This window comes from Onychomys torridus, chromosome 14 (genome assembly GCF_903995425.1).
Source record: "Onychomys torridus chromosome 14, mOncTor1.1, whole genome shotgun sequence".
Taxonomy (NCBI): Eukaryota; Metazoa; Chordata; class Mammalia; order Rodentia; family Cricetidae; genus Onychomys; species Onychomys torridus.
The window spans coordinates 55,661,145-55,687,720 of record NC_050456.1 but is presented as its reverse complement, the minus strand read 5'-3'; the positions used below and the strand labels follow the sequence as shown (position 1 = coordinate 55,687,720).

Sequence of the window (26,576 nt, the reverse complement as noted above, 5' to 3'; positions counted from 1 at the left end):
ATCCCTGAAACTGTAAGCAAGCCCAATTAAATGCTTTCTTTTTTAAGAGTCACCTTGGTCATAGTGTCTTTTCACGGCAACAAAACAGTGACTGAGATATACAAGTCAGTACCAAGGAGTGGGATGTTGCTGTAACAAGCCTGACCATGCTGCTTGTTGGTGGAATGTGAACTTTAGGACTTTGCATTAGGAAAGCAGTTGAACCCTTCAAGTGGGACTTAATGTGCCATACTAGTAGGAGAATGGAAGACAGTGATGCTGAGAGCAATGTAAAGTATAACAGGCCAACTCAATTAATTTCAGAGGGGAAAATTAGTAAGTGGCCTAGAGACCTTTCTTGAGATATTTTAGCAAAGAATGTGTCTGCTTTTTGCCTTTGCCCTAAAAATCTGCCTGAGGATAAATTAAAGAATTTTGGATTGGCTTTGGAAGAGATTTCAAGATAGCTTAGTATTGACTCGGTTGTATAGTTATTAGTAATCACTATTATGCAGGTCTATAATAAAAGGAAGGAGCAAGCTGGACAAAGAGAAACACAAAATGTAAGTTTGAGGAGAAAAAGAGCACCAGGAAGTGTAAGGGAGCTAAGTTCAGTGTCTAAGGAGATAAAAGTTTAAAGAAAAGCCTATTGCTAAATAAAAGGAAGGGGGTGGTAACCTCAGAGCAGAATCACACCCAGCTAAGCCTCCCACTTGTAAAAAGGAGTTAAAGGAAAGCTGATGCAAATGTAGTTAAACAAGGGGCCAGCTTCCAGCCCCAGCAAACAGAACTTGGCAGCTTCAGCTATGTGGTTCTGGCTTTAGAGTCAAGGATACAAGAAAGGGGATGTAGACTATCCCTTCACAGCTAAGGGAAAGCCACCAAAGCCAGACATGTGTTAGGGGTGTCCCAGCATAGAAGTACAGAAAGACCACTGTGAGAAGATGAAGCCTACATTGACTTGGAGACCCCAAGATGTTAGACCCCGTGATACCAGAGTCATGGGGTATCTGCTAAGGAAAGCTGCAGACCAGGCCTGGAACCAGCCCAAGAAAGAGAAGTATTCTGCAGTCAACAAAGCTGAAAGGAGTTGGAGATCTGAATAATGTTTTGACGATAGACATGTAGTTGCAGAATTTGAAGTTTGCCATGTTGGGTTTAGGTCTCGCTTTGGTCCGGTATTTCCTCACCATGCTATTTCCTCCCCTTTGGACATGTACTGTTTATTCTGTGTCATTGTATGTTTGAAGTATGTGATCTGCTGTTTGATTTGATTTTATAGAGGGTTACAGTTAAGAGATTGCCAGATTGCCGTGAGTCTCAGAAGAGACTTTGAACTTTGGACTTCTAAAATTTTGAGACTATGATAGACTATGGAGACTTTTGAAGTTGGACTGAATGCATTTTGTATTATGATATGGCTACAAGCCTCTGGGGGCCAGAGAGTCGAATGTGGTGGTTTGTGTAAGAATAGCCCCCGTGGGCTCATATATTTGAATGCTTAGTCACTAGGGAGTGGCACTATTTGAAAGGGTTAGGGGGTGTGGCCTTGTTTGAGGCAGTGTGTCACTGAGGGTGGGCTTTGAGGTTTCAAAAGTCCATGCCAGGCACAGGTGGGCTCCCGCTTTCCCCCCAACATACACGCCTAAAGATCAGGCCATACTCCCTGCCATGATGAAAATGGACTGAGTCTCTGAAACAGTCAGCAAGCCTCCAATTAAATGTTTTCTTTTATTATAAGATTTACTGTGGTCATAGTGTCTTTTCATGAACAGTGATTCAGGGGATAAGCAGCTGATCCTTTTGGGACACACACACACACACACACACACACACACACACACACACACACCTTAATAGCACTTTTTAAGACCAACCCATTGCCATACTGAGACTTACAAACTAAACTATACTCAAGCTCTCACTTTGTTGAATTAGTCAGGCTCCTTGGTAGCAGGTCACTAAATATGACCTTCTAGATCTTTCTTGGATAAACAAGTAGCTCTCAGTTGAGGGTAGTTTTGCCTCTCTGGTGATCTAGTGATATCTGAAGACATTTTTGGCTAGCAGAGTTAAAGAATTGGGTATGGGGGCTCCATTGGCCTTCCAATGAGTAGATACCATGTGCTAAACACAAGGTAGCCCCACAACAAAGTTGATGAGCCTAAAATGTCAGTCGTGGCAAGGCTGTGAAAGCTTGCCTACACAGCAGCTGACTCCTCTTCCTAGTTTGTGCTGATGACAAGGGAGGCTTGGGCCTGGGAGCTAGTCTAGCTCTGTTCCTTTCTGTCCTAGCTATGGCCTGGTTTTGCCATTTGAGACAAGTCACTGGATATTCTTGGCTTTGTTAAAGTTATTTAGACTAAACTGAGTACTGGAAATGATTTCTCTCCCCAAAGAGAATATTCTTGGAGGGAAACAAAGTCTTACCTCTCACAGGTATTCATATAGTCCATGAACAGCTATATAATGTGGCTACCCTACTAAAACATTACAGAGAACATTTGGAAAAACAGTCATCTGAAAGGCTTCTGGTGAAGGGCAGTACAGGAGAGCCCCTGAGACACTAAGCTAAAACACCTTTTCCTGAGCCTCCGTTGTGTTTGGAATCAAGTACTGATTTTGTTCTCCTCCTTCTGAGCACTGTGGGTGTGGGGGTGGGGGTGGTGGGATGGGGGTTTGTTTGAAGAGTTAAGCAGTTACTACAGGCACTGGACAGTGGCTGCCGGTGGGATCCTGTTTGCTCTGTGCCGGGAAGGGGAAATCACTGGGGTCTCTCTTGTCACTTGGCTGGATATCAGATCACTGTGCCTCATGCCTGTGTTGGCTAGTTAGGTCTCTTTCTTGACTAGCTTTTCTTTGCTGCCTTCTTACAGGGAAACAATGGCCTCAAACCCAAGGACAATGAGTTCACATCCAAACCCTGGCACTGGCCTATCAATTACCAGGTAGGGCCCAAGACTGGAGCTCCTACAGGAAATAGAACCAAAGAAGAGACCTTTGACTCTGTGGAACTGGAGTATTGTTGGCAAGGGGAAGCCTTACCTGGGGGACTGGCCAGGAAAGGGGTTCTGTTTGCTGCTTGATTCTGACTCCCAATTCCTAGAGAGTTCATGTAGAGTGTGCATTCTGAGCCTCCTGTTCGCTTGTCTATGAAAGATGTGTGATATATATACTCTTCTTCCCTTTGGACGAGGGTGGCTGGAGATGAGCAAAGCCTTGGATCAGCTGGGTGTCCTTTGCTCCACAGGGCCTGCGCTTCTCAGGGGCCAACGACACAGACTTCCGAGTCTATCTGCTTGGCAACCCTGTGAGTATTCCAGTTCTGAATGCTTCGGCCCAAGTGTCTGCCTGTAGAAGCTGGTGCCCTCTCATCCCCAGTTCTTCTTCTATACAGGTGGTCTGGTGGCTGAATCTGGTGAGCATTGTCCTCTACCTCCTCTCGGGGAGCACCGTTGCCATTGCTGTGCAGAGAGGGGTACAACTGCCTGCAGAGTTGGAAGGTCAGGGCCCCGGCTTTCCCTGCTCTGTCTTTTCAGCTGGCTTGGGCCTGCACCCTGGGGAGGGTCTGCCTGCTGTGGGGCTCCCCTTTCCTCTCCACTGCACACACTTCCTCTCCTTTGTTTTGAAAGTCCCTAGTCGAGTGGTACCTTACACTGGGCTCAGCATTTTGCATCTTCCCAGTAGCCCTGTAGCAGAGTGTCATCACCCTCTGTGTGTGTTAGGAAACTAGGCACAGTGAGACTGAGAGCTTGTCATAGGACATGGAGCCCCTGGAGGTGGACTGAGGCTCAGACCCAGCAGTTTGCCTTCAGATCTTCTCTTTCTTTTCTGGAGCCAGACAAGTCCCTCTTTCCTTGCCTGCCCCTTTGTCCATGGCCCTGTCCTCTAGTGGGGAGAGAGAGGTAGCTCCAGGCCACTGCAACGGCTGCCCTCTTGGTTACTTTACTGCTGGACATGGGTGACATTTAGACACCCCACATACCCGTCTGTCCTTTCCAACTCCGTGAACAGTCCCAGCCTCAGACACTCCCCCACCCAGCATCCTTTCTGCCCTCGCTGCTGGGGAATGTCTCTGACAACAAAGAGGTAGGGAGTAGAGACAGGGAAGACAGCTGTCTGGGGACATGTATCTCCTGCCAGATGCCTGTATCAGGCTCTGTGGGCATCCCTGCCAAGCTGGGTACTGACCCAGGAATCTGGAGACCTACTGGCTTTTCTCTTTGTAGTTGCCATGGGATTGGGGTAGTCCACGCGAGGAAAGGAAGGCCTAGTGAGATGATGTGACCTATTGAGGGGCACACACAGACAGGGGAGAGCTGGGCTGGAGCCCAGGCTCCGCCTCCACTGCCTCGTCATTGTGCTGATTGGGCTGCACAGGGCTGACCAGGGTGCTGCTGCGAGGAGGTGGCCAGCTGCTGCTGGGCTGGATGCTCCATTACTTCCCTTTCTTCCTGATGGGCCGGATCCTCTACTTCCACCACTACTTCCCAGCCATGCTCTTTTCTAGCATGTTGACAGGTCAGCACTGCTGCCTACCTGCCCTGGGGAGAGAAGGCAGTGGGAGGCCAGAAAGGAGGGTGAGGCCACCCTGGGAAACTGAGGGGAAACCTAGTGTGGTGCCTCCTTCCTGTGGGATGGATTCCCAGGGCTTGTCCTGATGGGCTGGTACAGGTCTCCTGCTCTCCACAGGTGTCCTATGGGATACCCTGCTGCGGCTCTGTGCCTGGGGCTTGGCCTCTTCCCCCATGGGTAGCAGGATACATGCGATGGGAATCCTAAGCCTGCTTCTGGCAACTGCCTACAGGTATGTGTCCCCTTATATTACCCTTCAGGTTGAGCTCTCGTCCATTTGAGAATCCCTGGGGTGCTTTTAAGGTCTTCCTATGGCTGGGCCATGTCCCTAGGGGCTCTGAATCTGTTGGGCCCAAGTGATCCAAATGTGTAGTTGGGTAGGAACAACAAGGGCCTCTCTCCACCTTCTCCTTGCTAGTGGTTCCTATTTGGACAGCACCCCAGCACGCCTAGAAGGATATCCTCCCATTCTAGCACAGTAGCTCCTTGCTAAAACATCAGACAGTGGGATGAGAGGGACAATGGGAAGTGTAGGCTGTGGGTATAGGATGTGACTCAAAATCACTGTAAAGAGACTGACATTTGTAAAGTCCTCCTTTCTCTGCCTTGAAAGAGTGCTTGGCCATTGTAGTGGGGCCTGTGACCCATGAGCACATGCCCACTGAAAAGTAATTTACACATTGGCAAGCACTCTGAGTCACACATCCCATGGCCAGACCCCTAAAAGGTTACCTCTGTTAGGCCTGTTGGGGAAAGCCCCTTCCTTCCTGGTCATTCAGCTGTCATTGTCACAGTGGACTTGGATGGACACGGACGGATGGAAGGACAGACTGGGTCATGTTATGTGATGGCCCCAGCAGGGGCCGAGTTAAAGCTTCTTGGTGAAGTGCTGGGATGCTGACCACCTTTCTCTCGCTTGCAGCTTCTACCTCTTCCACCCTCTGGCTTATGGGATGGTTGGTCCCCTGGCCCAGGAACCTGAGAGTCCAATGGCGGGACTAAGGTGGCTGGAATCATGGGAATTTTGAGGCCACTGCCAGGACCCCAGCCTGGATCCAGGTATTGTCCAGGGACACCAGCTATGAAGCCAGATCCTGGACCTTTCCAGCTTCAGGGGAGCTGCCTGATGAGCCTAAAGCATTCTGCTACCCCCAGGACCAAACTGGGAAAGAGACCTGGATTTAACTCAACACTAAATGGAGCTGCAGCCCTCTCTGCAGCACCTGCACAGGACACTTGACCGACAGCACCACTTGGTGCCAGTTCCCTCCCTGGCACCACAAGGAGAGCAGGTGGGAGTGTGGGAGGGCCCATGTGTCCAGTCCCCTTGGAGTGTAGACCACGGAACTGGAGTCAAGTGTCATAAATTCCAAGAAGTGCTCCAAGGTTAACAGGATATTCTCTGGTATCTTTTCATATTGGATTTGGTTTCATTTAGGTTTCTAAGGTCCATAAGAAATTCTTTGGTCTCCAGGAGGACTGAGAGTGCTGCCCACCCCCATGGTATTGGACTGGCACAGAGCTGGGACCATCCAGAGTCTCCTACCCTTCTTCCCACGTGCTTCCAGTGAGGCTAGCAGAGCACCCCACACTGCAGGGCTCGGCTGCTGCCCACAGTCTCTTCTCTGGGCACGGTTCTGCCTATAGTGTGTACAGAGCCCTGGGTTCCAGGGCACAAGCTGGCAGAGAAGTTGTCAGTCTGTGGTTGGCCTTCCTTCGATGTTTGGTTCCCTGTTCTCTGAACTGAGTGGGTGGGACCCACATCTTGGCTGCTATGTGCCCAGAGTCTGTTTCTCACTAACCATCCGTTTTGCTCTGCATCTGTCTAGCTCTGAGGACCAAGCCCTGCTGGCTGATAGAGCCAGAAGCTGAGTCAGAACAGAGATCTGTGGGGCTGAGCACGTACTGTGGGAATAAGGGACACTCAGCCCAAGTTTCTGTTCCTGCGTGGCGTTCCTGTTTTCACACTCCCAGCCCTCCCTGATAAGACGTCTTTTGCTTCCTTGTCATTTCCTTCCTTTCTGACACTGCCTTGTCTTCCTCAAGAGACCCAGAGCACCTGCAAACACATGACAGCTTCTCCTGTCACCACTTGAAGCTCAGAGCTGGCCCTCCATTTCCTTGCTCAGAGGGAGTGAGAAAATTGGTCAGAAGTAAACCAACTGCAGAGCAACCCTTCAGTCTGTCTTCTTCCTTTCAGTTCAGAACAGACTAATTATTTGATCCCCGAAGATTTTGGTATTTCAAGTGTAATAATGAACTTGCCACACTCCATCTTCCCTCCACTGTAGCTTCTAACGACTCTGACAGGGTCAGAGCTCTTTAAAGCATCTTCAAAAGGTGGTTGCCACGGAGACTGAAATTGGTCTCAGGGACAGGCTGTGCTACCTAGAGTGGCAGAGAGGGAAGCTTCTGGGCCTTGCTTGGACACTCAGCTAGAGCATCATTAAGGTCAATAGAGGAAATGCAGCCCTGTCAAGAGCAAGGCAAGGTAGCTAATGAGACCATCCCCTTTCATGGCTGCAGCCCTTTTGACTCCCCTCTTCCCCTCAAGCAGGAAGTGTGGAGTCTGAACTTCCTGCTTAATTGTATTTTTGGCAGGGACTGGGGAGCTCTGCTCCCATTGCCCTCCCCAACCTTTGCCTGCAGGCTCAGGCAGGGCTGGTTTCTTTGAGCCCAGTGGGGTACCATTTGGGTAGATTCTCCTGAGAGGAGATGCAGGAATATGCTTGGTTCAAAACAAGGTGACCCATGGGGCATCTAACAGGTGGCTGATTTTTCTTGTGCCTTAATTCTGGAGGCACTTGTTAGAGGGAAGGAACCCTGAAGTAACCAGGGGGTAGGAAGCCTTTGAGAGCCAGAGTAGATGGGAGAGTCAGTGGGCTCCGACACGCCCCTTTCCCTAATGCCCCACTGAGGACAGAAGGGGTCTCTTGTTTCCAATTTGGGAAGAAGGGTGCTCCCCACCTACTCTCTCTTCTTCCATACCCAAACTGGCAGGTACGTCTATGGGGAAAAGGCTACTTAGTGACATCACTAAACGCTTGGGTTCTGTTTGGAAGACGAGGGCAGTGGGCTCTAGGATGCTGCTTTGCAGTGGGCTGCAGCCCTCAGCAACAGACAGAGGTGTGGTACGTCTCAGACTGCTGGCAAGGAGGAGGATGTGCCAAGCAGCCCAACCCAGCCAGTGTCTTGACTCACCACGCTTTGCTTTCTTTCTTTTTTTCTTTTTCTTTTTTTAAGTTTCCAGAGATAATCTGAGACCACTTCTTTTGTAATAAATAGCTCTTGTTTTCGACACTACATTGTTCTTGCGCTTAATTGGATCTGACTTGCCCTTGAGAAAAATGTTTAGATGGCAAGAACCAATGTGGTACCTCATGGCTGGGGCCATTCTCATTCCAGCTGAGATGCTGGCTTAATACCAGGGGAGTGTGGGCCTTCCTGAGTACTTGCGGAGTACTTGGGAGACAGTGGCTGTTTCCATTCCTTAAGCTGAAACCAGTAAAAAGCTGAGCCTGCTTTTTCTTGTCTAACTTTCCCAGGCAGTATAGAAAGAAACAAGGGAAGCATTTCCCCTAACTCTGAGACAGCTGTGGGGCCCAGTGTGATAGCAAATTCCTATCCCTGTCAACAGAGGGCCCCATCCTGACATGGTCTTCTGGAGAGTGCCAGCTATAAAGGATCCACCCTGTTCTGCAGGGCATGTACTGAACACCTGACTGGGATGATGCAGAAAGGAGGAAGTAACAGATACACATGCAGAAAAGCTGGGACATGTGAGTTATGATGGGGATGCCCAGCTACATGCCTGGAACCTCAGTGTGTTTATTCTACACAGCATGGGGAGGAGTTAGCTAGTCTCAGTCAGAGGTCTCTCTAAGGGGCAGTCTCTGCCTGCTGGAAGAGACATCCTGAATGAAGAAGCTGGGGTCCATGCCTTCTGTACACTGTCAACATTCCCACAGGCACCAGAGGAAAGCTTTGCCAATCCCCATGGGTCTGAGGCATTGAGGACCTTTTCGATAATACACATTCTCTCAGGACTTCGTCTGCTCCTTACTTTCCTTCAGGGCTTCTTCCACTCGCCATAGAATACACAGAAGGTGACAGCTGACAGCATTGGATTGAAGGTCAAGGTCGAAGGGATTAGTGCCTCTGAAACTGGGAGTCTTCTGGACTACCTCTTAGCCTCCCTCGGGGCCATACAGCAGGAGGCAGCCTGGGGAGGAAGATAGGTCATTCCTATCGCTCTGGAGGTGACATCTAGAAGATGCCAGGGACAGGCAAGTCAGAAAGGGACTGTCTGTGAGTGGCAGTAGCTTAGTACACATCTGGCTTTTGGTTTGTTTTTGTTTTTTTGAGACAGGGTTTCTCTGTGTGGCCCTGGTTGTCCTGGAACTCGTTCTGTAGACCAGACGGACCTCGAATTTAGAGATCGGCCTGCCTCAGCCTCTTCTGAGTACTGGGATTAAAGGCGTGTGCCACTCTGCCAGCCAGTTAACATCATTTTAACACATGTGACATTTAGTCCTAAGGCCCAGGGAAGCCACTGTTCCTGTCTCCATTGTACCCATGAGAGATTATATTACTTACCTAGTGATCCACAATTAGAAATTCATGAGGCAGGACTTGGTGTGAAAGGAGTCTTTGGAGCTTCCCCAGCGCCGCCCCGTTGTGGACTGGAAACACCTGTCTAGAGTACCCTTGAAGCCCTGGACACTGAGACGCTAGGCACAGCTGGGGAGTGGTGTAGTTCAGCCTGATGCTTTGTACGTTCTGCATAATGTACAGCTAGGACCCAGGCTTTCCGGGCTCCCCCAAGGGTACTCAGACCAGTGGAGGTAAATATTTTATGACAGGTTTCCTATGGAGGCAAAACTATGCCCTCGTTTATAGCATTTTCCATTTTCCACGGTGCAGACACTTCCTCTGTGATCATTTCAAGGCACTGACTTGATGTCCGTGGATGAGAAGTTGGGAAGAGTGCACAGTCAGCTGTAAGGCTGGATGAACTAGCAACAGCACACTCTGACTCAGACCCAGGAACCTTGGCTCAGTCTGAGTTATGGACGTGGCTCTTGGTTGTGGTCTTAATTTGAGGGAGGCAGTGGAGAGAGTAAGTCAGATGATCAGAACTGAGGTCAAGCTCTGGCCCCTCCATTTTGTTAACTGTGCGACTGGGCCAGCTAGCCTCCTTGCCTCCTATTTCCTCAACTGTAAGGTCAAAGTATAATAAATAACATCTCCTTCACAGGGCTGTTGGGACACAGCTAATGGGCGGAGTGTCTGGACACATGCCCAATCTGCTGGCTCTTTAAGGACATTAAGGACACATTGACAACCCTGACTAGAGAACACTTCAATTGTCCTAGATTGTGACCTCCTGTGTGAATATCCCACAGGAAGGAGAGATCCTCTCTAGCCCCTCAAAGCAGAATTCAGACCATCTGTGGTGGGGATACCTCTCCCTGACTGCTTAGGCTACACCAGATCCTGGAGCCTCTCCCCAAGGGGAGCAGAGATTAGAGCACACTTAGTTTTTCTGTCACCCCCAAGGGGAGCAGAGATTGGAACACACAGTCCTGTCACCCCTGACATCAGGAAGACAGGAGCTGCAGATTTGGGTGCTGGTTCCTCCATGGAAGGCATGAGTCCATTACTCCCATGAACTCCTCAGACCTCTGATGGAGAGGAGGCAACAAGGGTCTTGAGTGAGGACTTCCAGGAAGTACAAACTGGGTGGAGTGGAGGATGTAGACGGCCAGCTGGGCTGCAGAAAGCTCTCTCCCTTTGTGTCCTTACCTGCGGTCTCCTGAAGTCGTTAGGATGTGGGCTTTTTGCCAGGCTGCCCTTGCTCTCCTGCTCCAGTCCAAGGATCCAAAGATAAACAGAGAGACGGAGAAGAGTGGAATAGGTTGTTCCCGAACATCAAACTTAGGAGCTTGGTTGGAACAGGATAGAAAGGCGCCCCTAGAAAGTTCTAGAAGGCATGGGACTGAGCACATCTGGAGCTACAGCCTCTTCGTAACTAAAGACCAAGGTCACTGATTTGCACCCATGCGACAAAAGACTCTGGAGACTTTACCACTCAACCCTTATATCCGAGACTGCAGAAGAGAGAAGAGAAGTTAGAGTCATCAGTGAAAGAGAGTGTGCTCTCCAATGCCTGAGAACTTGGAGGCCAAAGAACCTTGAGGCTTGAAAGAGAACAACAGTGCTAAGTGACAGGCGGCCGGCTGCGGGCGCTGAATGGCCAGCCCAGGACTCACCTGAGCCACTTTTAGAAAATAGTATTAATTTATGTGTCTTTCTCAGGCACTCCAGCTAATTGAGATAGTCTCTCAACTGAACCTGGAACCCGCTGAACTAGCTCGCTAGCCCCAGAGACCCTACAGTCTTCTCAGTGTTAGTATTACAGTCACCTGCCCCTGCCCCCCCCCCCCCTTATTTTGAGACAGTGTCTCTCCACATTGTTCTGACTGCCCTAAAACTCAAGATGTAGGCCAGGCCGGTCTCGAACTCACAGAGATCCACCTGCCTCTGCCTCCCCAGTGGTGGGATTAAAGGTGTGCGCCGCCACTCGCGGTTTTTTGTTTGTTTTTGAGTGCATTACTAGTTTTCAAACCCAGAGGCTCAGCAATTTCTGTTAGGCTCTGAAGCCTGGACATTTCCCAGGCCTCGGGTCCTCCCTGCCTAAGGCGGGTGTGGAGGGAGCACATAAGCTTCCCTAGGCCGGAGGGGGTGGGAACCACCCGCAGCTTTAAAGGGCGGTTCTCTGGGAGCTTCGGGGCACAGGGCGCAGCTGCCCGAGCGGGGTCCCCGGAAGCGCAAGCGGGTACGCATCTTCTCGGCTGGACCAGCGAAGGCGCAGTTGCTGGGCCCCGCCCGACTAAGGCACTGGGCCTGGACCCCCCCCCCCCCACCCCCCCCATCCTGCGTTGCCGCGGAGATGGCGCTGCACGTGCGGTGACTGCGCCCAAGCCCCGAGGGTCCCATCTCTGCGTCCCGCACCTCTCCGGGGAGAGCATGGAGCGCCCAGAGTCGGAGCTGATCCGGCAGAGCTGGCAGGCGGTGAGCCGCAGCCCTCTGGAACATGGCACTGTCCTGTTCTCCAGGTGAGCGCTGCCGGGCCCCGGGGATGCAAGTGGAGGGGTGCCCAGCAGCAGTGGGTTTGAGATTGCGGGGCTTGTCACCGGAGGAGGAGAAACGGGCTCCGCTTTCAGTGGTGCTCCGGAGAGAGGGGTGTGTGCGCAGCGACAGGTGGTGTGTCCCATCTGCTCTTTCCAGAAGCGACTCCCACCTGAACTGACTGGGGTCCGGTGGGTTCCCTTACCCGCACCCACCCACGGAGCAGGCAAGTGGATGCAGTGCCCTCTGCTCTATCTACCCTGTGATATCTGCAGGGCCGCCCACAGGGGGCCGGGCTGGTAGGAGGAGATGAGTGACCCGAAGGGGCCCACTGGGGTATGGGACGAGCTCCTGCTCCCACCCACCCACCCTGGAGTGGAAGGAGGTCACATCCAGTCCCCAGCCAGATGAACTCTTCCGAAGAAAACACAGGCTTAGGGCTAGAGAAGCTCCAGGAGAGGGGCGACGGGCAGTCCAATGTCACCACCCGGGAAGAGAGGGAGAAGGAGCGGGCAGGCCCCACAGGAGACAGACTGGTTTACAGCCTCACCTCAGGCTCTGCCATCACCAAAAGGCCACACTCCCTCTCTCATTGCAGATCCCTAGGCCAATCCAAAACTTCGGAAAAGGACTTTGCAAGAAGCCCTCCCAGATGGAAAGGGGGGTTACACAAAAGAGCTACACAAAAGTGCAAGCTCTCCCCAGTGAGGCTGACATTTTCTGTTTGTGCCAACTGTATTTTTTCAAACTCCTCCCTCCTCTCTGGTGCCCACTGTGGCTTTACTGTGTTACTTAAGGCAGCTTGCTTAGTCTCTGGGCTTCCGTTGTCTCCTCTGAATTTAAAAGTATGAGGGATACACAAGTATAGTTAATGGATAAAAATGCTTAGTGCTGTGTCCCTGATGTCATCACCCATCCTCCTCAGATATGAGAACACTGGCAAGCTTGGATCCCAAAAGGAAATTTCCGCTAGATTTTGGGTTGAAATTCCTGCTTGTCCCAAACTCGGGTCACCTCAGTGGTTTAAGGAGGAGCTATGGTCTGCCAGGTAATGTGAGAGGCTGGGGACTCAGTGTCCTCTGGAGGGTGCCCAGAGAAGGGATGAGGGGACATTGACTAGGCTGGCAGGACCCCGTTAGGAAGGCTCTCTTCTGAGCAGCCAGGGTCTGCGGGCTTGCTACTCCCCGCTCATGATGGTTACTCCCAACCCACAGGCTCTTTACCCTGGAACCCAGCCTGCTTCCTCTCTTCCAGTACAACGGCCGCCACTTCTCCAGCCCTGAGGATTGTCTCTCCTCCCCAGAGTTCCTGGACCACATTAGGAAGGTGAGGGAGGCAGAGCCATGAGGTCTCAGATCTGCAGAACACTGTCATGGTAGGGAAGAAAGGACTTGGGATATGCACATGCGCACGCGCGCGCGCGCGCGCACACGCGCGCACACACACACACACACACACACACACACACACACACACACACGCCTTTCCCATCTCTTTGGATTGCACCCAGCCTCCTCCCCCACCCTGTCCTCAAGCCAGCTGGACCCAGCCTGGTACACTGTTCTCAGTCTTGTCCTCTGGCTCCTATGGATTGTATCAGTGGATCTTGGCCACTTGGAGCCACTTATGAAAACTAGACTGGGCTCGCCATCTTCACCACACCTCAGTTTACCCTTATCTCGTGCGGGCAGTATTGTTCTACAGGTACGTCACAGGTTTTGAAACCCTCAAAAGAGAAGGGCTTGCTTCATGGGTGGAATTTTGGTAGTTGAACCACCACATACTGAGCGCCTACTGTATACAGACATTGGCTGCCTGCCACCTCTGATCCTGGACAACCGCATTCTAAAAGCCTCCTTGGCTGAGAAGTTTGGGTTCTAGGCTGAGGTGGTAAGCAGCTAGGGTTGGGCTGGACCCTCTGTGTCCTGAACAGGTGATGCTGGTCATTGAAACTGCAGCGACCCATGCGGAGGACCTTTCTTCACTGGAGGAGTACCTGGCCGGCTTGGGCAGGAAGCACCGGGCCGTGGGAGTGAGGCTCAGCTCCTTCTCGGTGGGTAGTGGGGTACTTTCTTACTCTAGAGCTCCAGAGCTTCAGCCGCCACTCCCAGCCACCCCCCAACCAAAGTCCATTGGCCTACCTCCACACCCCCAGTTCCTCAGATGACCAGAGATAAAGGCCTGCTCTAGTTACTTGCCTGCGTGGGCCTGACACTCACTGGGCCTCTCAGAGCCTCAGAATTCTCTTTAATACGGTATCTTTAAGAACCATGAAGGCCGGGTAGTGGCCGTGCTCGCCTTTAATCCCAGCACTCGAGAGGCAGAGCCAGGCGGATCTCTGTGAGTTCGAGGCCAGCCTGGTCTACAGAATGAGTTCCAGGACAGGCACTAAAACTACACAGAGAAACCCTGTCTGGAAAAAACAAACAAAACAAAAAGAACCATGAAGGCTTAGCGAGCCTGGTGTCAGTTGACTTGAGCACCTTCCTGCAGGTGTCAGACCACCTCGAAAGTCCCCCCTTAAAGCAATTTCTGAGTTCTTGTGGCTAGACTTAATTCTTTCTCTGGAGTCTGACTGGAGTCGTCTATATGTTGAGTCTAACTCCACTGGGGCTAGGATGTCTAAAGGCGACCTGTGAGCTTTTAAACCTCCCTCATGCTAGCTACGTCTCAGCAAGGAAGAACTGCTTACAAGCCCCAGTGGGCAAGATCACCACCGTCACCAATGTCCCGCTGGCCAGAACCAGTCACAAGGGATGGCCTTGACTGCCCCTCCACCTGGGCATTTTCACAGTGCCTGGTCCTTTGGGGGATATTCAGTAATACACGTGGGATAAATAAACCTACTTTTACTCGATGAACAATAAGGCATACTGTGTGTAGCTGCTGTGCTAAGAGCCTTTTACAGAACCTGGGTTTTTGTCCTCCGTCTTACTCATGAAGCAGCTGGGGCTTGGGGGCGGGGGTAGAGCAAACTGCTTCGGGTCATCCTGGCTTTGAGTGTTGGTCAGAATCTGAACTCACACCTCCCTGGCTGCACGATATAGGCTTTTGAATCTCACTCCTACCTTGAAGGTGGCGAAACTGCAATCCGCAGACACTTGACTTGGTTGGGTCTGAGCGGACAGTCCCCGGGCAATGCATAGGTCCCTCTCATGAGGTGGTTGCAAAGACAGGAGTGAGAGGAAATGCTCTGTGTTGTTTTGGTGCCTGTCCTGGATCTCGCTCTGTAGACCAGGCTGGCCTCGAACTCACAGAGATCCGCCTGGTTCTGCCTCCCGGGCGCTGGGATCAAAGGCGTGTGCAGCCATCACCGCCCGGTGAGATGCAATGCTCTTTATCCACTTTACATCCTCACATTTAGAGGGAAAGGTGGGCACAGGGTGATGCTCAAGGTTACACTCAGGGCCTGCTTAGGAAGCATGAGCCTGTGGGTGAGAGAGGACAAGCCTATGTTCCCTTACTGGCCCAGGGCCTCAGCTTTCTCACCTGTAAGTGGAGTGATGCCTTCCTGCCTTCAGGTAACTAAGTACCGCTTGCCTCTGCAGACAGTGGGTGAGTCCCTGCTCTACATGCTGGAGAGGTGCCTCGGTCCCGACTTCACACCAGCCACAAGGGACGCCTGGAGCCACCTCTACGGAGCTGTGGTGCACGCCATGAGCCGAGGCTGGGGTGGGGAGTAAGAGAAGAGCCAGTGCCCTCACCTGTCTCTGTCTGTCCGTCTCTAGTAGCCTCAGCCCCTCCCCCACGGCTTCTCGGCACCTTGGCCCTCATCCCCTTGGCCATCCTAGAGAGGCGCTCTGTCTCAGCTCCTGGTCAGCTGCAGAGAGGTGGTTTTTCCTTCCAGAGGGGCCTTTGGGCTCCTCTCATCCCCATAGATGCACCCCTGCATGCCTGGTTAGCTCTTCCCATGAGGCAAAATAGAGTTGGGGTAGTGAGGTGGCATGGGGGGTGGGGTTCTTCCTGGAGAAGCCTCAGCCAAGGTAAGGGTAAAGTGACTAGGTTTCTAGAACCTTCCATCTCGTCTGCTCAGTGTCTGATGCTTTCCTGCAGGCTTCTTGCTTTCTAAAAATGAAGCGAAGGAGCAGTTTTAGTGTTTCTGGGGAGCCCAGAGAAGGGTATCAGGGAGGATGGTGTTCCTCAGTGGCAGTGAGCACCCAAGGTCTCAAGGCTCAGATGCCCCATACAAAACTTCCTATGTTCTTGGTTCAGCATGTCTGGTAGAAGCTCCCCAGGATTCTTTTTTGGGGGTGTGGGAGGAAACCAAGCTGGCCAGCCAGAACTGAGAGGCTAGTAGGATGAGGAGGAGTGACCTCATCCCACATGGCCCTGAGTTCCAAGCTCTTCCTGCCACCCTAGTCTAGCAGGGCTGAATCTTGTCTCTCCCGCCCTCTTCTGCTCTCCAGCTGTAGGCTCCTAACTCTGTGTTTAACCCTTGAGGTGGAACTATGCCTGGGCAGATGAGCAGGAGAGCATACAGTGGGAAGGGCCCTTGTCCCCACCCCCAGCCACCCACACTTTCTTTCTCTATGTTGCAATTCTATAGGCTTGCTTGCTCACAAGAAATAAACATGTTCTGTGTGCTGACCCTCCATGGCTGGTCTTTTTGTGGGCCTTGACCTGTGCCAGATTAAGCTACAGAGAACTGGGGCTCAGAGCAGGATTGGGGGATGGGGTCAGCAGGCCCAAGGCCTGAGTGGGTGGAAAGGAAAAGGTCCAGAAGGGAAGACCAGAGGCAATGGAGGTGGAGGAGCTGTCGGTCTTGGGTTCAGACTGGCTGTGAGGGCACCAAATCCAGTTCTTTTCTCTGGGCACACACTTGGATCAACCAGCTTCCAGGCAGGACAGGGGACAGTTCTAACAGTAGTCTGTGTGGATATGGGGAGCATTCCCACACATGCCACGCCCAGCTCCAACACCCACACGTTCCTCATGCTCGGTCATTCTCTGGTTTAAAGCAGAGTTCATGGTGACCTTGGAGGCCATGGACTGAGCACAGGAGTGAAAGAGCCCTGTCCCTACGTTGCTGCACAGAGAAGGTGCCCTGTCCCCAGCACTGCCCATTTAGAACTTAGTTTGAAAGTGATAGAACCTTCTCTTGCATTTGTGCTTGGGGATGGTCAGGGTCATGGTCTGCATCTGAGTGGGATAGTTTTGAATGCTTGTGGCCTAGTTTGTGGCAACTATTTTGAGGCCGTGGGACCTTTAGAAGGTGGGATCTGGTTGATCAAAGTGGGTACTAAGGGAGCTTTGAAGCTGGGTGCCTGATCCCTGGTTCTGGTCCCACCCTTCTTGGTCCACCAGGATACGAAGATGCACCATCATCATCCATACCCACTGCTGTGAACTCTGCCATATCCTCCCACTGGGGTGGTCTGAGATCCTCTGGAGTCATGAGATGGGATAAATATTTCCTCCTATGTTGTGTCAGTCAAGCATTTTGTCAGAGTAATACAATGATACCTAATAGTCACATATGACACACAGCACACTTATTCACCAAGGGAAGTAGTCCGTGGGTCTGGGGTGTGGGACCCCACAGGCAAATGGCTATAAAGACAGCTTGGAATGTGATGGATGAGCATGGCATGAAAAGTGGCCATCACGTGAGCAGGTGGATGAGTTCCCCCATAGGCTCCAGAACTCCGGGGATGGGCCTGCAGCGGCCTGGGAACAGAATGTCTTGGGGCAGCTGCCCTGTCTTGGGGCTGCTTCTTCTTCACAGTACAGATAGGGGGCAGCTGGGTTTGCATGCTATCAGCTGGGCAGTTTTGTTTTGTTTTTTTTCTGTTCAGCTCCAATGGCAGGGCTTGGGGGGCAGTGGGGCTGCAGATGTTGATCTTCCGGAAATGCTGTTCCTGCTGTTGCTCAGAAAGCATTTTCTCCAGTCCAGCCAGCTGCAGTGGGACAGGATCTTGTCCCCTCCCAACCTGTCCTCCCCCATATGACCTAATGACAGTTATGACTCAGTTATCTATGCCGGCCTAATGTGCCCAAATGTTTGATGCCTGGGTGACCGGGATGACCTGGCTTAGCAAAAGTCAAACACCCATCTCTGTTGTAGGATATTTGATTGCACCGTGAAATTCCAGGACTATTTTAATAAAATTAACCTTGGATCAGGGGGTGGAGCCAGCTGCTAGTTGACAGAAATTAGCCATAGAGAAGACGGAGGAACCAGGAATAGGGTTAGAGAGATGCACATGAAGGAGCAGGGAGAGACTTAGAGATTCACTATCTTTGGTTTGGGACTAGTGGAGAGATGCTTCTCTTGCTGGGTCTCCAGCCAAAAACAAAGGTTTTCACCCCAACATCTGACTCTCAAGCCTTTATTGGTCAATAGAACATTAGAGACTTAGTTAAAACCTACATTTGGTGGCCATGGCCCAGCTGGGGCTCGTGGGACCAGAAATCCCAGTAGGCCTTGGTCTGAGTGGCAGGGCGTTGATTGCAGAGCCATGGGGCACAGATAGTAGTTAAAATATCAGTAGATTCAGGTTCAGAACAACACTTCTCTGACCTATGTCTTGAGCCACCACACATAGGTGCTTGACCTCAAATACACGACCATTCCATGTGTAGCTGTGAAAGGACTACCTCCTCCTTCCCTCTCCAGATCCCAATTGTTTTAGTCCCTCGGTGAGCAAAATTCTTCGAAACAGTAGCCTTCTGGCTACTGTGTTCCTTTCCAAACTTTATAAGAGAATGGGAACCTACCACAGCCAGATTTTGTCTCCACTCTGCTCTGATGGAAGCCACCAATGACTTCCATCTTGCCCAATTCAGGGGTCCTGTCTTAGCCTTTCGCTGGCTGTTCTGCTCAGCAGCACTTAGAGTTGATCACTCTTTAATGTTTTAGCGTATGGAAAAAATGCTACCCACTGCAAAAATCCAGGGAGTACCGAGTCCACATGGACCCTATCTAGCATCACCTCAAGGCTGGCCCTTCCTTCATCTCTCTTGCTAGAGTTTCTCAGCCAGGCTCCGTGTTCTTTGCCTTGCTCATCTTCCTTAGGTGTTCGTAGATACTCTCTTCACATTTGAGCTCATGGATCCCACAGCATCACTTCATCCCTGTCCGGATTCCAGCTCCCCTAATATCTCAGAACCCTCTTTCTGCATCTGGCCCGTGCTTTGCATTTGGTTAAGTCCTTCAAGTCTTTCCATCTACACCAGCTCCCCCCTCCCCCTTTTCCTTTTCCATTGTCTTATGGAGAAACCAGGTCGTTCGTTGACAGTGTGACCAGCATCTTCTACTTGGCTGATGTTTCTTGGTTCTCTGGAATAGTTCTGTCATGAGTGGTGAGCCCTGAGGCTCCCCACTTCCTCCCTGAGCCCTTCCTGGTTCCTCCGGTCCTCGTTATAGATCCTTCTAATTGCCTTGCAGAGTTTTTTCTCCTCCTGTGTTGGCTCAGCCTCCGGGCTTCCTCCTCACCTGTGCTTGCTCCCTTTACAGTCTTGGCCAGTGCCTTGCTTAAACCTCATCCTAACTGACCCTGGGCTTAAAGGCCCCCCCCCAAGCCTAACTTCCTTATCCAGCCAGTAGTGTCTCTAATGTAGCATGACCAGATGCAACCTGCCCCAGGCATCCCCTTCCCAGCCTTCTTTGCCTTGTGTATTACTAGCGTTATCCTGGCCTCTCTGACCCACCTCTCTCCACATGGGGCTCCTGGCCCTTGTGATGACACATCACACCTGTCTTCTTCATTTTCTGCCCCATCCTAATTAAGTTAACATATCCCTGCTCGCAGAGTCCCAGTTGGAATTTCTGCTCCCCGCCGGCCACAGTGTTCACCTCACTATACGAGGGTATCCTGGGTTACTGGGGCTGAAGGGGAGGAAAGAAGGTCTATTCCTTGGGTACAGAGGCCCCGATTTGTGAGATGAAAAGTTGCCAAGGTGGCTGAGAGTGATGATTGTACATTATAACAAATATTTAACAGTGCTCAACTGTATACTTGAAAGTGGCACACACCTGTAATCCTAGAGCTCAGAAGACTGAAGAGTTAGTGAAACCCACCTGGGCTACAGCGCCAGAGTCAATTGAAAAAAAAAAAAAATGTGTGTGTCTTATGATCTTCAAAAACAAATGAAGATTACATCAGATAATCATGTCATCCTCCTGCTAGGAATGCCCTGGTAGCTCCCCACTTCTCCAGAGGAAAGTCTGGAGTCCTTACAGAGTCCCACAAGGCCTTGCTGCTGTCTCTGAACTTGCCTTGGCCCTTTCCCGGCTCCCTCTGCTTTGGCCCTTCTAGCCTCTTTGCTACTGAGTCCTGTACTTACTCTTATAGGCCCTCCACCCTTCCTGCACCCCATCTCAGGAGCTCCTCCTGAATCGTGGAAGGCAGAAATGCCCTCCCGTCTACAGCCATTCCCTTCCCTCCTCTTGTTCTTTCTTCAAAGCACTTATCCCTGCCTGACATCCCATTATGTAACGGGCTTGTTTATTGCGCTTGGAACCTTCTATTGCCTAGGAATGGGCAGGCTGTCATGAAAACCACTCTGGGCTATGTTTAGAGAAGAGAGAAGAGGCAATTCCTTAAACAGCTGCTGAAGTTGACAAAGTAGAAGGGGCCCCGAGGCCCAGGATGTGGCTCTCAGGACCAAATAATGGTCATATTTATTGTAGAGTAAGATCTGTATGACGGGATTTGTGCCCATGGCTCATTCTAGCCTGGGCTGATGAGTGAGGTCTGCAAGAGTGTGTGGTGCCTGTGGAGGGAATTGTTCTCCTGTATGCCTGCTCCACTCAGCTGGGCATTTCTGTAACAGAGGTCACCAGGTACCACCTTGGAAACTTTGGTCCATCTAGGACACTCCCACTTGGCCCTGGAACAGAGGCTTGGGTGGTGCTGAACTGCAGCTTGTCAAGGCTGAGGGCCTGGCAGAAGTTCAGAATCAGTTTCTGCTGGGCAGAGCTGGGAGCCTGTCTTATTGGAACCTCAGCTCCCTCATGTCCCAGGGCCTCCCACAGAGCGACCTAGAAGCCTGCAGCTAGGCCAGCAAGGATATTCCTCAGGACACTGAGAGACAGCGGTGGTAGGGTGGCCAAGAGCTTCCCCCACCTGTTCTGTGTTTGAAGGCCCCCAGGTAGAGTTGCAGGGAGCCTCAGGCCTTCCTGCTCCGCCTAGGCTTGTGGTACCCAGTATGGCACTTGGTTGGGCACTACATTGCCCTGTGGACACAGCCCAATGGCTGGCATTCTAGGCCTATCTGGCACCAAGCCACACTCTTGCCTTGTCCCTAGTCCCACCCCCAGTCAGGAATACCCACCTTCTAGGCTCCCGGTCCTCCTTGCCTGCTAAGTAAGGGGATCCTCTCCCCTACCCTCTGTGCACTACCCCACCTTGGGCTACAGCATCCTCTTCCAGGCATTCTTCTGGTCTTTTTGTGTCTGTCTGAGAAATATCCCCTGAAAGGGTGGTAGAATCAAGGAATGGCCCAATGTCTGCAAGCTGGAGGCTTGTAGTCCCCAAGAAGAGACCCCTGAGAGATGGCTGGCATAACAAGGTTCATGGGTTGTGGACTCCCCTCCTCTCTTGCAGCAGCTCAAGCCTGCTAAGCTGACAGCCACAGCAGGCCCTGGCCCTTCTGCCCTTCTCAACACCCCTCTCTCCTAAAGTGGTTTTTGTTGTTGTTGTTTTGTTTTGTTTTGTTTGCCAGAACTGAGGACCGAACCCCGGGCCTTGCGCTTGCTAGGCAAGCACTCTACCACTGAGCTAAATCCCCAACCTCTGAAGCGGTTTTGTAAATCACAGAAGCACCTGTTTCTAGGGGAGAGGGGACAGGAGGAGGGGGCCTGGTCTCACTTCCTGATTCACACTGCAGTGGGCTTTGAACCCATGCCCACGGGCAGATCAAGATCTTAAGGAGATGGCTCTGTAAGGGTGGTGGCAGTGGACAGCTGTTCAAGCCAAGATGAGTGTCTGTCCCCACAGGGAGCTGCAGGGATAAGGCCTTCTCTCCGCAACCTAGCCTGTCCTCCACCACAGCTGATTCTGCTCTGTACAACACATGGAACTCAGGTCATCCCCCTCTTACTCTGGGGGTAAAGTGACAGCCTAGTGTCAGCCACATGGGCGAAGAAGACCAGAACTTGGGCCTCTTAGCCCAGAGGCATGTCATCTGGCCGGGAACTATTTTTCTCCTCCTTGGCACAAATGCAAGAGCTTCACTTGGGCCTCTTCTTGTCCTGCCCAGGCCTACCTGACTGTCCCTGACTCTCCCTGAAACTCGATGTCTCTGTGGCCTGCCTCTTTTCTGTATCCCCGGGTACGGGCCGGAGCCCTGTCTATGGTTCTTCCTGGGGGTGTCCAACTGAAATCCAGCCTATCTGCTGACCTGGGTCAGTCACCCACTCAGCACTCAGCCCTCAGCCAGGGTTGCTACTGCATTATTGATCCCTAGGATGGCACTCTTGCTGCACAGGAAGGAGGCAGAATTGCTTCCTGCCTCTCCAACCAACTAGCAACAGTTCACAGGTCTTCCCTTCCTTCTACCCATTCCCCACTATAGCTGGGTCCAGGGAAGGACTTGGGGAATAAGGAGATCCCAAAAGAGGCAGCAATGGACCCAGGGTAAGAGTCATACAGTGAGGTATGGCGCCCCAGCCTAGTGACTCTGGTGTCAACCCTTCACAACTCTGGCTCCTTCCAGATGGAGAAGGCCCCTGTCGGCCCAGAGGCAGAGGCACAGGCCAGCAGAGGTTAGGAGGACTTGTTTATTCAAGGCACAGTCATACATTAATAACAAGAAGGTTCAGCATTCGGCACATTCCTTTAGTGGTAGTGGCCATGGTTAGTCCACACCCCTCCAGGGCCCCCGGAGGATGCAATGCTGCTTATAGGCACTTTGCTCCCAGATGCAGCTTAGGAACAGGCAGGCAGGGGTGAGGCTGCTCCAAGCCCAGGAAGGGTCACCTCTGAGAGGTGTCATCTGGCTCTCCTGGGAGGCATCTCTCTCCAGAAGGGATCAGAGTGGGTGGACTGAAAGAGGGTTAGGGTAGGATGATGAACAGTGGGCTGGAACAGCACGGGCTGAGGAGGGCCTGAAAAGCCCTCTGCATGTGCAAGATGAAGGAGCCTGGGCTCTGGTGACCTTGCAAAGTCAAGGTCCGGCCAGGTGGACAGCTCCTGGAAGAGCAGAGTGGAATCCACCACTTGCCCAACACTTGTATCAGAACCAGACTGCATTTGCCCCAAATGCAGAGGACAGAGCCCTCCAGCTAGCCTACCCTGTTGCCTATAGGACCCCTTGTACCTGAAGCATCCATCCGTTGCAGTGGGTTAGGGGAGGTGGGAGGGTCAGCAGCAACAGACAGAGCTGCAGGGATCTAGGGCAGGCACCAGCAGGCAGTGCCCAGAGAAAAGGCCCTGGTCTCGGTGCTGGTTGCTCTCCAAATCACCACATTCCAAAGACACATTGTGGAGGCTGGACTGTCACTACCCACTTGGGGCAGAGCTGACATCATCAGGCTATGAAAATGTTCTTTTGTTGATGAGATCCCAGGGGTGAGGAGCTTGGGGTGCTGGAGTTATATAAGGGCCTGGCTGGATGTAATTCCCCCCTTATCCCAAGCTCAACAAGGAATGGAGGTACCCTGTCCCAGCTGACTCAAGCCCTCTGCAAAGATCACCGTGCTAATGTTAGGAGTATGACACTACTTGCCCCGTGAGCCACCGTTTCTGCCCTGGAGTGAAGTTTGAAACTGTGGGGCTGTGTGTGTGTGTGTGTGTGTGTGTGTGTGTGTGTGTGTGTGTGAGAGAGAGAGAGAGAGAGAGAGAGAGAGAGAGAGAGAGAGAGAGAGAGAGAGAGAAGTGAGCAGAGGCAGGTGGAGACACTGAGGTGGAATGAGACTGGCCCCACCTGTCGTGAACGGGCAGCCAAGAGGGACCCAGGTATCTGGGGAGGAGCTTCAGAGGCTCAATGGCCGACAAACCCCTTGGTTCAGATGGTTCAGGTTTCATGGCAGTCCTGACAATGCCCTGTCTTAAGAGGCAGAAGTTGGAACACCTCAGAAAGAGGTAGAGATGCTGAGTCTCGAGCATTGCAAAGGCTTGCTGCTCCAGTTGGAGGCAGATCTGGGGAAGCAGCTGGCCCTCCAGAAGGGTCTTCTCCATGGGGGATGCACTCATCACTCTTCCTCTACCTAACCCCACCAGGACTGGGGTGACAGCACTTTGTGGAGCATCTGAAGCATTTAGCCAGTACCACACTGGAGGCCAGGCAGGGGAGCTTCTGAGGGCAGGTGTAGCCAGTGCCTTCAGTTTTCAGCCCGGGCTTTCTCCAATCTTGGTCATGCTGGGCACAGCGTTCAAATACACACGGCAGAGGATGCTCTTGGTGGCCACCTCGAGGCTTTGGGGATCTTTTCCTTTTTTCCTTGGGCTTAGAGAGGTGTGTCTCACTTCCATGGCCCACTTTTGGAAAGAAGACCTTTTTTTTCCTGAACTCTATGCCATCCTACACACACACACACACACACACACACACACACACACACACACACACACCCTTAAATCAACCAGCAAGGATTAGCCATGGTTTCCTTCACCACATGCATGAAGGTCTCCTTTAATGAACTTGAGTCACTGCCCCAGTAACTATCCTTATGAGTAGATAGCAGGGCAGAGAAACAGGGAAGGGTCAGTCTCTTCCCAGGGTTGTCCCAGCTGCCCCTTGCTCAGGGGGTGAGGTACAGAGTTTCTAGATGCTCTGCAGGGAAACCTGTCATGAGACAGCCACCTGGGCCTCATCCACAAGGCCCAGTACACATACCTTTGTCTGCTCAGACTGCAGCAGAGGACTGGAGTCTGGAGGGACAATCTTTGATGGGCAGTTGGAGTGGGGGTGATGAAGCCCCCAGAAAGTCTTCAGTGGGCCTACCACTTCCCTTATGCATACTTGCACCAGCTGGACCCCAGCAAGACACACAGCATTCAGTCTCTTGTGTCCTGGACTTCAGCCACCACTCCCAGAAACATGGTGTATGCCTCCTCTACCCCATCCCTGGGTCCTCAGGATTACCCAGCATCCCACCCTTTCCAGCCGGTCAGCAGGCCCGGCTCTTCATGTAACCACAGAACGGCAGATGTCTCCATCAGGAGCTTCTCAAAGTCTATGGAAGGGAGTTCCTTCCTGTCTCCCTCCACCAGGCTCTCCCCTGGTCCCCTGACTGGAGTCCTAATCAGTGGTTCTGGCCCTCCAATTCCAGCCCTTCCTGGTGGAACTGAGCTGAGTCCAGCTCCCTCGCAAAGCCCCTCAGACTGCTCTCTTCTTCTCCCTCTTCTGGCTGGCTGTTCATGGTGCCATAGGTGTGCCGGGCTGGGGAGGAGGCAGGGGTCAGGTTCAGCTCCGGCTCCTGTAGCACGGTGGCCACGTACAGCTGCTCGGGACAGAGAGGGGAAGATGAGGCAAGGTCATATTGGGAGCAAGGTCTCTGTCCTCATACCCCACCCAGTCACCTCCACCCCTCCAAGTCCCGGGCCCTCTCTGCCCCACTCCCCAGCAGCCTTGCTCATCCTCTTTATCATTCAGTGAGCTCCTAGAGATGAAGCCTGTTCACTCCCTTGGAGTTGCCAGGGTTACTTTAGTGGCAGGCTTCCTAACGCTTCATCTACAGGATGTGTTCCACACATTATCTGTTCCCACTCAGGCTGAATCTAGGGGGTGATGGCCCTAGAGTCCCCCTGGAGAGACCTTCATTCATCAGCTGGAATGCTTTGCTGCAATGTGTCAGATTCAAAACTGAGAGTGTTAGCTGGCTCTTGTCACGCTGAGGGATGGTTTCAGGAATGCCCAGGAAGGGGGCAGATTAGAAGAGAGACACAGGAAGTATCATGGGATGGGGCAACCTATCGCCTCTTGAAGTGGCTTTCAATCTACTCCTTACTTTGGAAGTAGGTAATTATGAAATAGAAAGAAAGCTTTTCATCTTCCAATATAAACAAACAGCCCTGGTTGATGAGGAACAGTCCTGTGAAATATTCTAGACACATGCATATTGGCAAAGCACACACCACAGACATTTTGACCATGAAAAAAAAATGATAGCTGAGCAGTGGAAAAATCTGGCGTCATATGCAGTGGCCTCATTAGCACCACTAACAGGAATGAATGGGATGTTACAGGTCTCCAAGGTGACGCACTGTACTTCCAGAAATACATTCTAGCCCCTGCATTGGACGTGAGCCTCCCCAGCCTCCAGCTTTCAGGGACTGGAGAAGGAGGGGAACCTGCTGGAGGATATCAGGAAGATGAGCCAGAGGAATCTAGAAGCGGGAGGCATTCTGCAGGAGTGGCTTGATCTTTTCAAGTCCCAGTCTAGCATAGATACTCAACTGGTTCTGGGTTTGGGCCCGTATAAAAGATGGGTAATGTGGGCTATTTGAATATGGATAGGCGAAGAGATCAAAATTCATCTATGTAGCAACATACTGACAGTTACACAGCTTATAAAATTGCATGTACAGTAGGATTTCATTTGAGCAAAACCACATCTATACATACAGGATTCCACATGTACATATAAGCATAAGATACTTGGAAGAGAGGCACACATCCATAGATATCCTGAAGAATGTATACCAGTGTCTCAGGGAACATCCCTGGGTGGTGGGAATATGAACTTTTTATTTCCTTAGTCTTGCTCCTCTGTTTTTCATCCCCACAGTTGCCTACCATGTTCATATACCACTGTCGGAAACATAAAGGATTTTTAAGAGCTTAAGTCAGGCACAGTAGCACGCGCCTGTGTAGTCCCTGCTACTCTGGAAGCTGAAGAGAATCACTTGAGCCTGAAGGTCGAGGCCAGCCTGCCCACATGGAAACCCTGTCTCAAAAAATAAATACATGCATAAATAATAAGTTCTATTCATTTTTTTAAAGCA

The 26,576-nt window shown here is 51.7% G+C and overlaps 3 protein-coding genes across 4 annotated transcripts in view; 2 read left to right on the top strand and 1 right to left on the bottom strand.

Moving 5' to 3' along the window:
• Pomt2 (protein O-mannosyltransferase 2) overlaps positions 1 to 7,857 on the top strand; it is a 45,595-nt gene extending 37,738 nt beyond the window's left edge. The window contains exons 16-21 of the mRNA XM_036205679.1: positions 2,856 to 2,927; positions 3,230 to 3,289; positions 3,377 to 3,482; positions 4,360 to 4,500; positions 4,672 to 4,786; positions 5,477 to 7,857. Coding sequence (XP_036061572.1) covers positions 2,856 to 2,927; positions 3,230 to 3,289; positions 3,377 to 3,482; positions 4,360 to 4,500; positions 4,672 to 4,786; positions 5,477 to 5,582 — 600 coding nt within the window. The 3' untranslated portion in view covers positions 5,583 to 7,857. The remainder of the gene's footprint in view (positions 1 to 2,855; positions 2,928 to 3,229; positions 3,290 to 3,376; positions 3,483 to 4,359; positions 4,501 to 4,671; positions 4,787 to 5,476) is intronic.
• Positions 7,858 to 11,180: 3,323 nt separating this feature from the next.
• Positions 11,181 to 16,277, top strand: Ngb (neuroglobin). The gene is made up of 4 exons (XM_036206059.1): positions 11,181 to 11,672; positions 12,900 to 13,011; positions 13,619 to 13,738; positions 15,234 to 16,277. The coding sequence occupies exons 1-4, from the start codon at positions 11,584 to 11,586 to the stop codon at positions 15,366 to 15,368; spliced, it is 456 nt and encodes a 151-aa protein (XP_036061952.1). The 5' UTR covers positions 11,181 to 11,583; the 3' UTR covers positions 15,369 to 16,277.
• Positions 16,278 to 24,226: 7,949 nt separating this feature from the next.
• Tmem63c (transmembrane protein 63C) overlaps positions 24,227 to 26,576 on the bottom strand; it is a 76,716-nt gene continuing 74,366 nt past the window's right edge. For both annotated transcript variants that reach the window (XM_036205897.1, XM_036205898.1), the window contains exon 24: positions 24,227 to 25,072. In XM_036205897.1, the coding sequence (XP_036061790.1) occupies positions 24,875 to 25,072 (198 nt within the window). In that variant the 3' untranslated portion in view covers positions 24,227 to 24,874. The remainder of the gene's footprint in view (positions 25,073 to 26,576) is intronic.

Bases quoted from the DNA above. Each gene is read 5' to 3' on its own strand.
- Ngb (XM_036206059.1), top strand. From the start codon at position 11,584: ATGGAGCGCCCAGAGTCGGAGCTGATCCGGCAGAGCTGGCAGGCGGTG. The intron at 13,012-13,618 runs GTGAGGGAGGCA...TGTCCTGAACAG, and splicing joins TCCTGGACCACATTAGGAAG to GTGATGCTGGTCATTGAAAC. The intron at 13,739-15,233 runs GTGGGTAGTGGG...TTGCCTCTGCAG, and splicing joins TGAGGCTCAGCTCCTTCTCG to ACAGTGGGTGAGTCCCTGCT.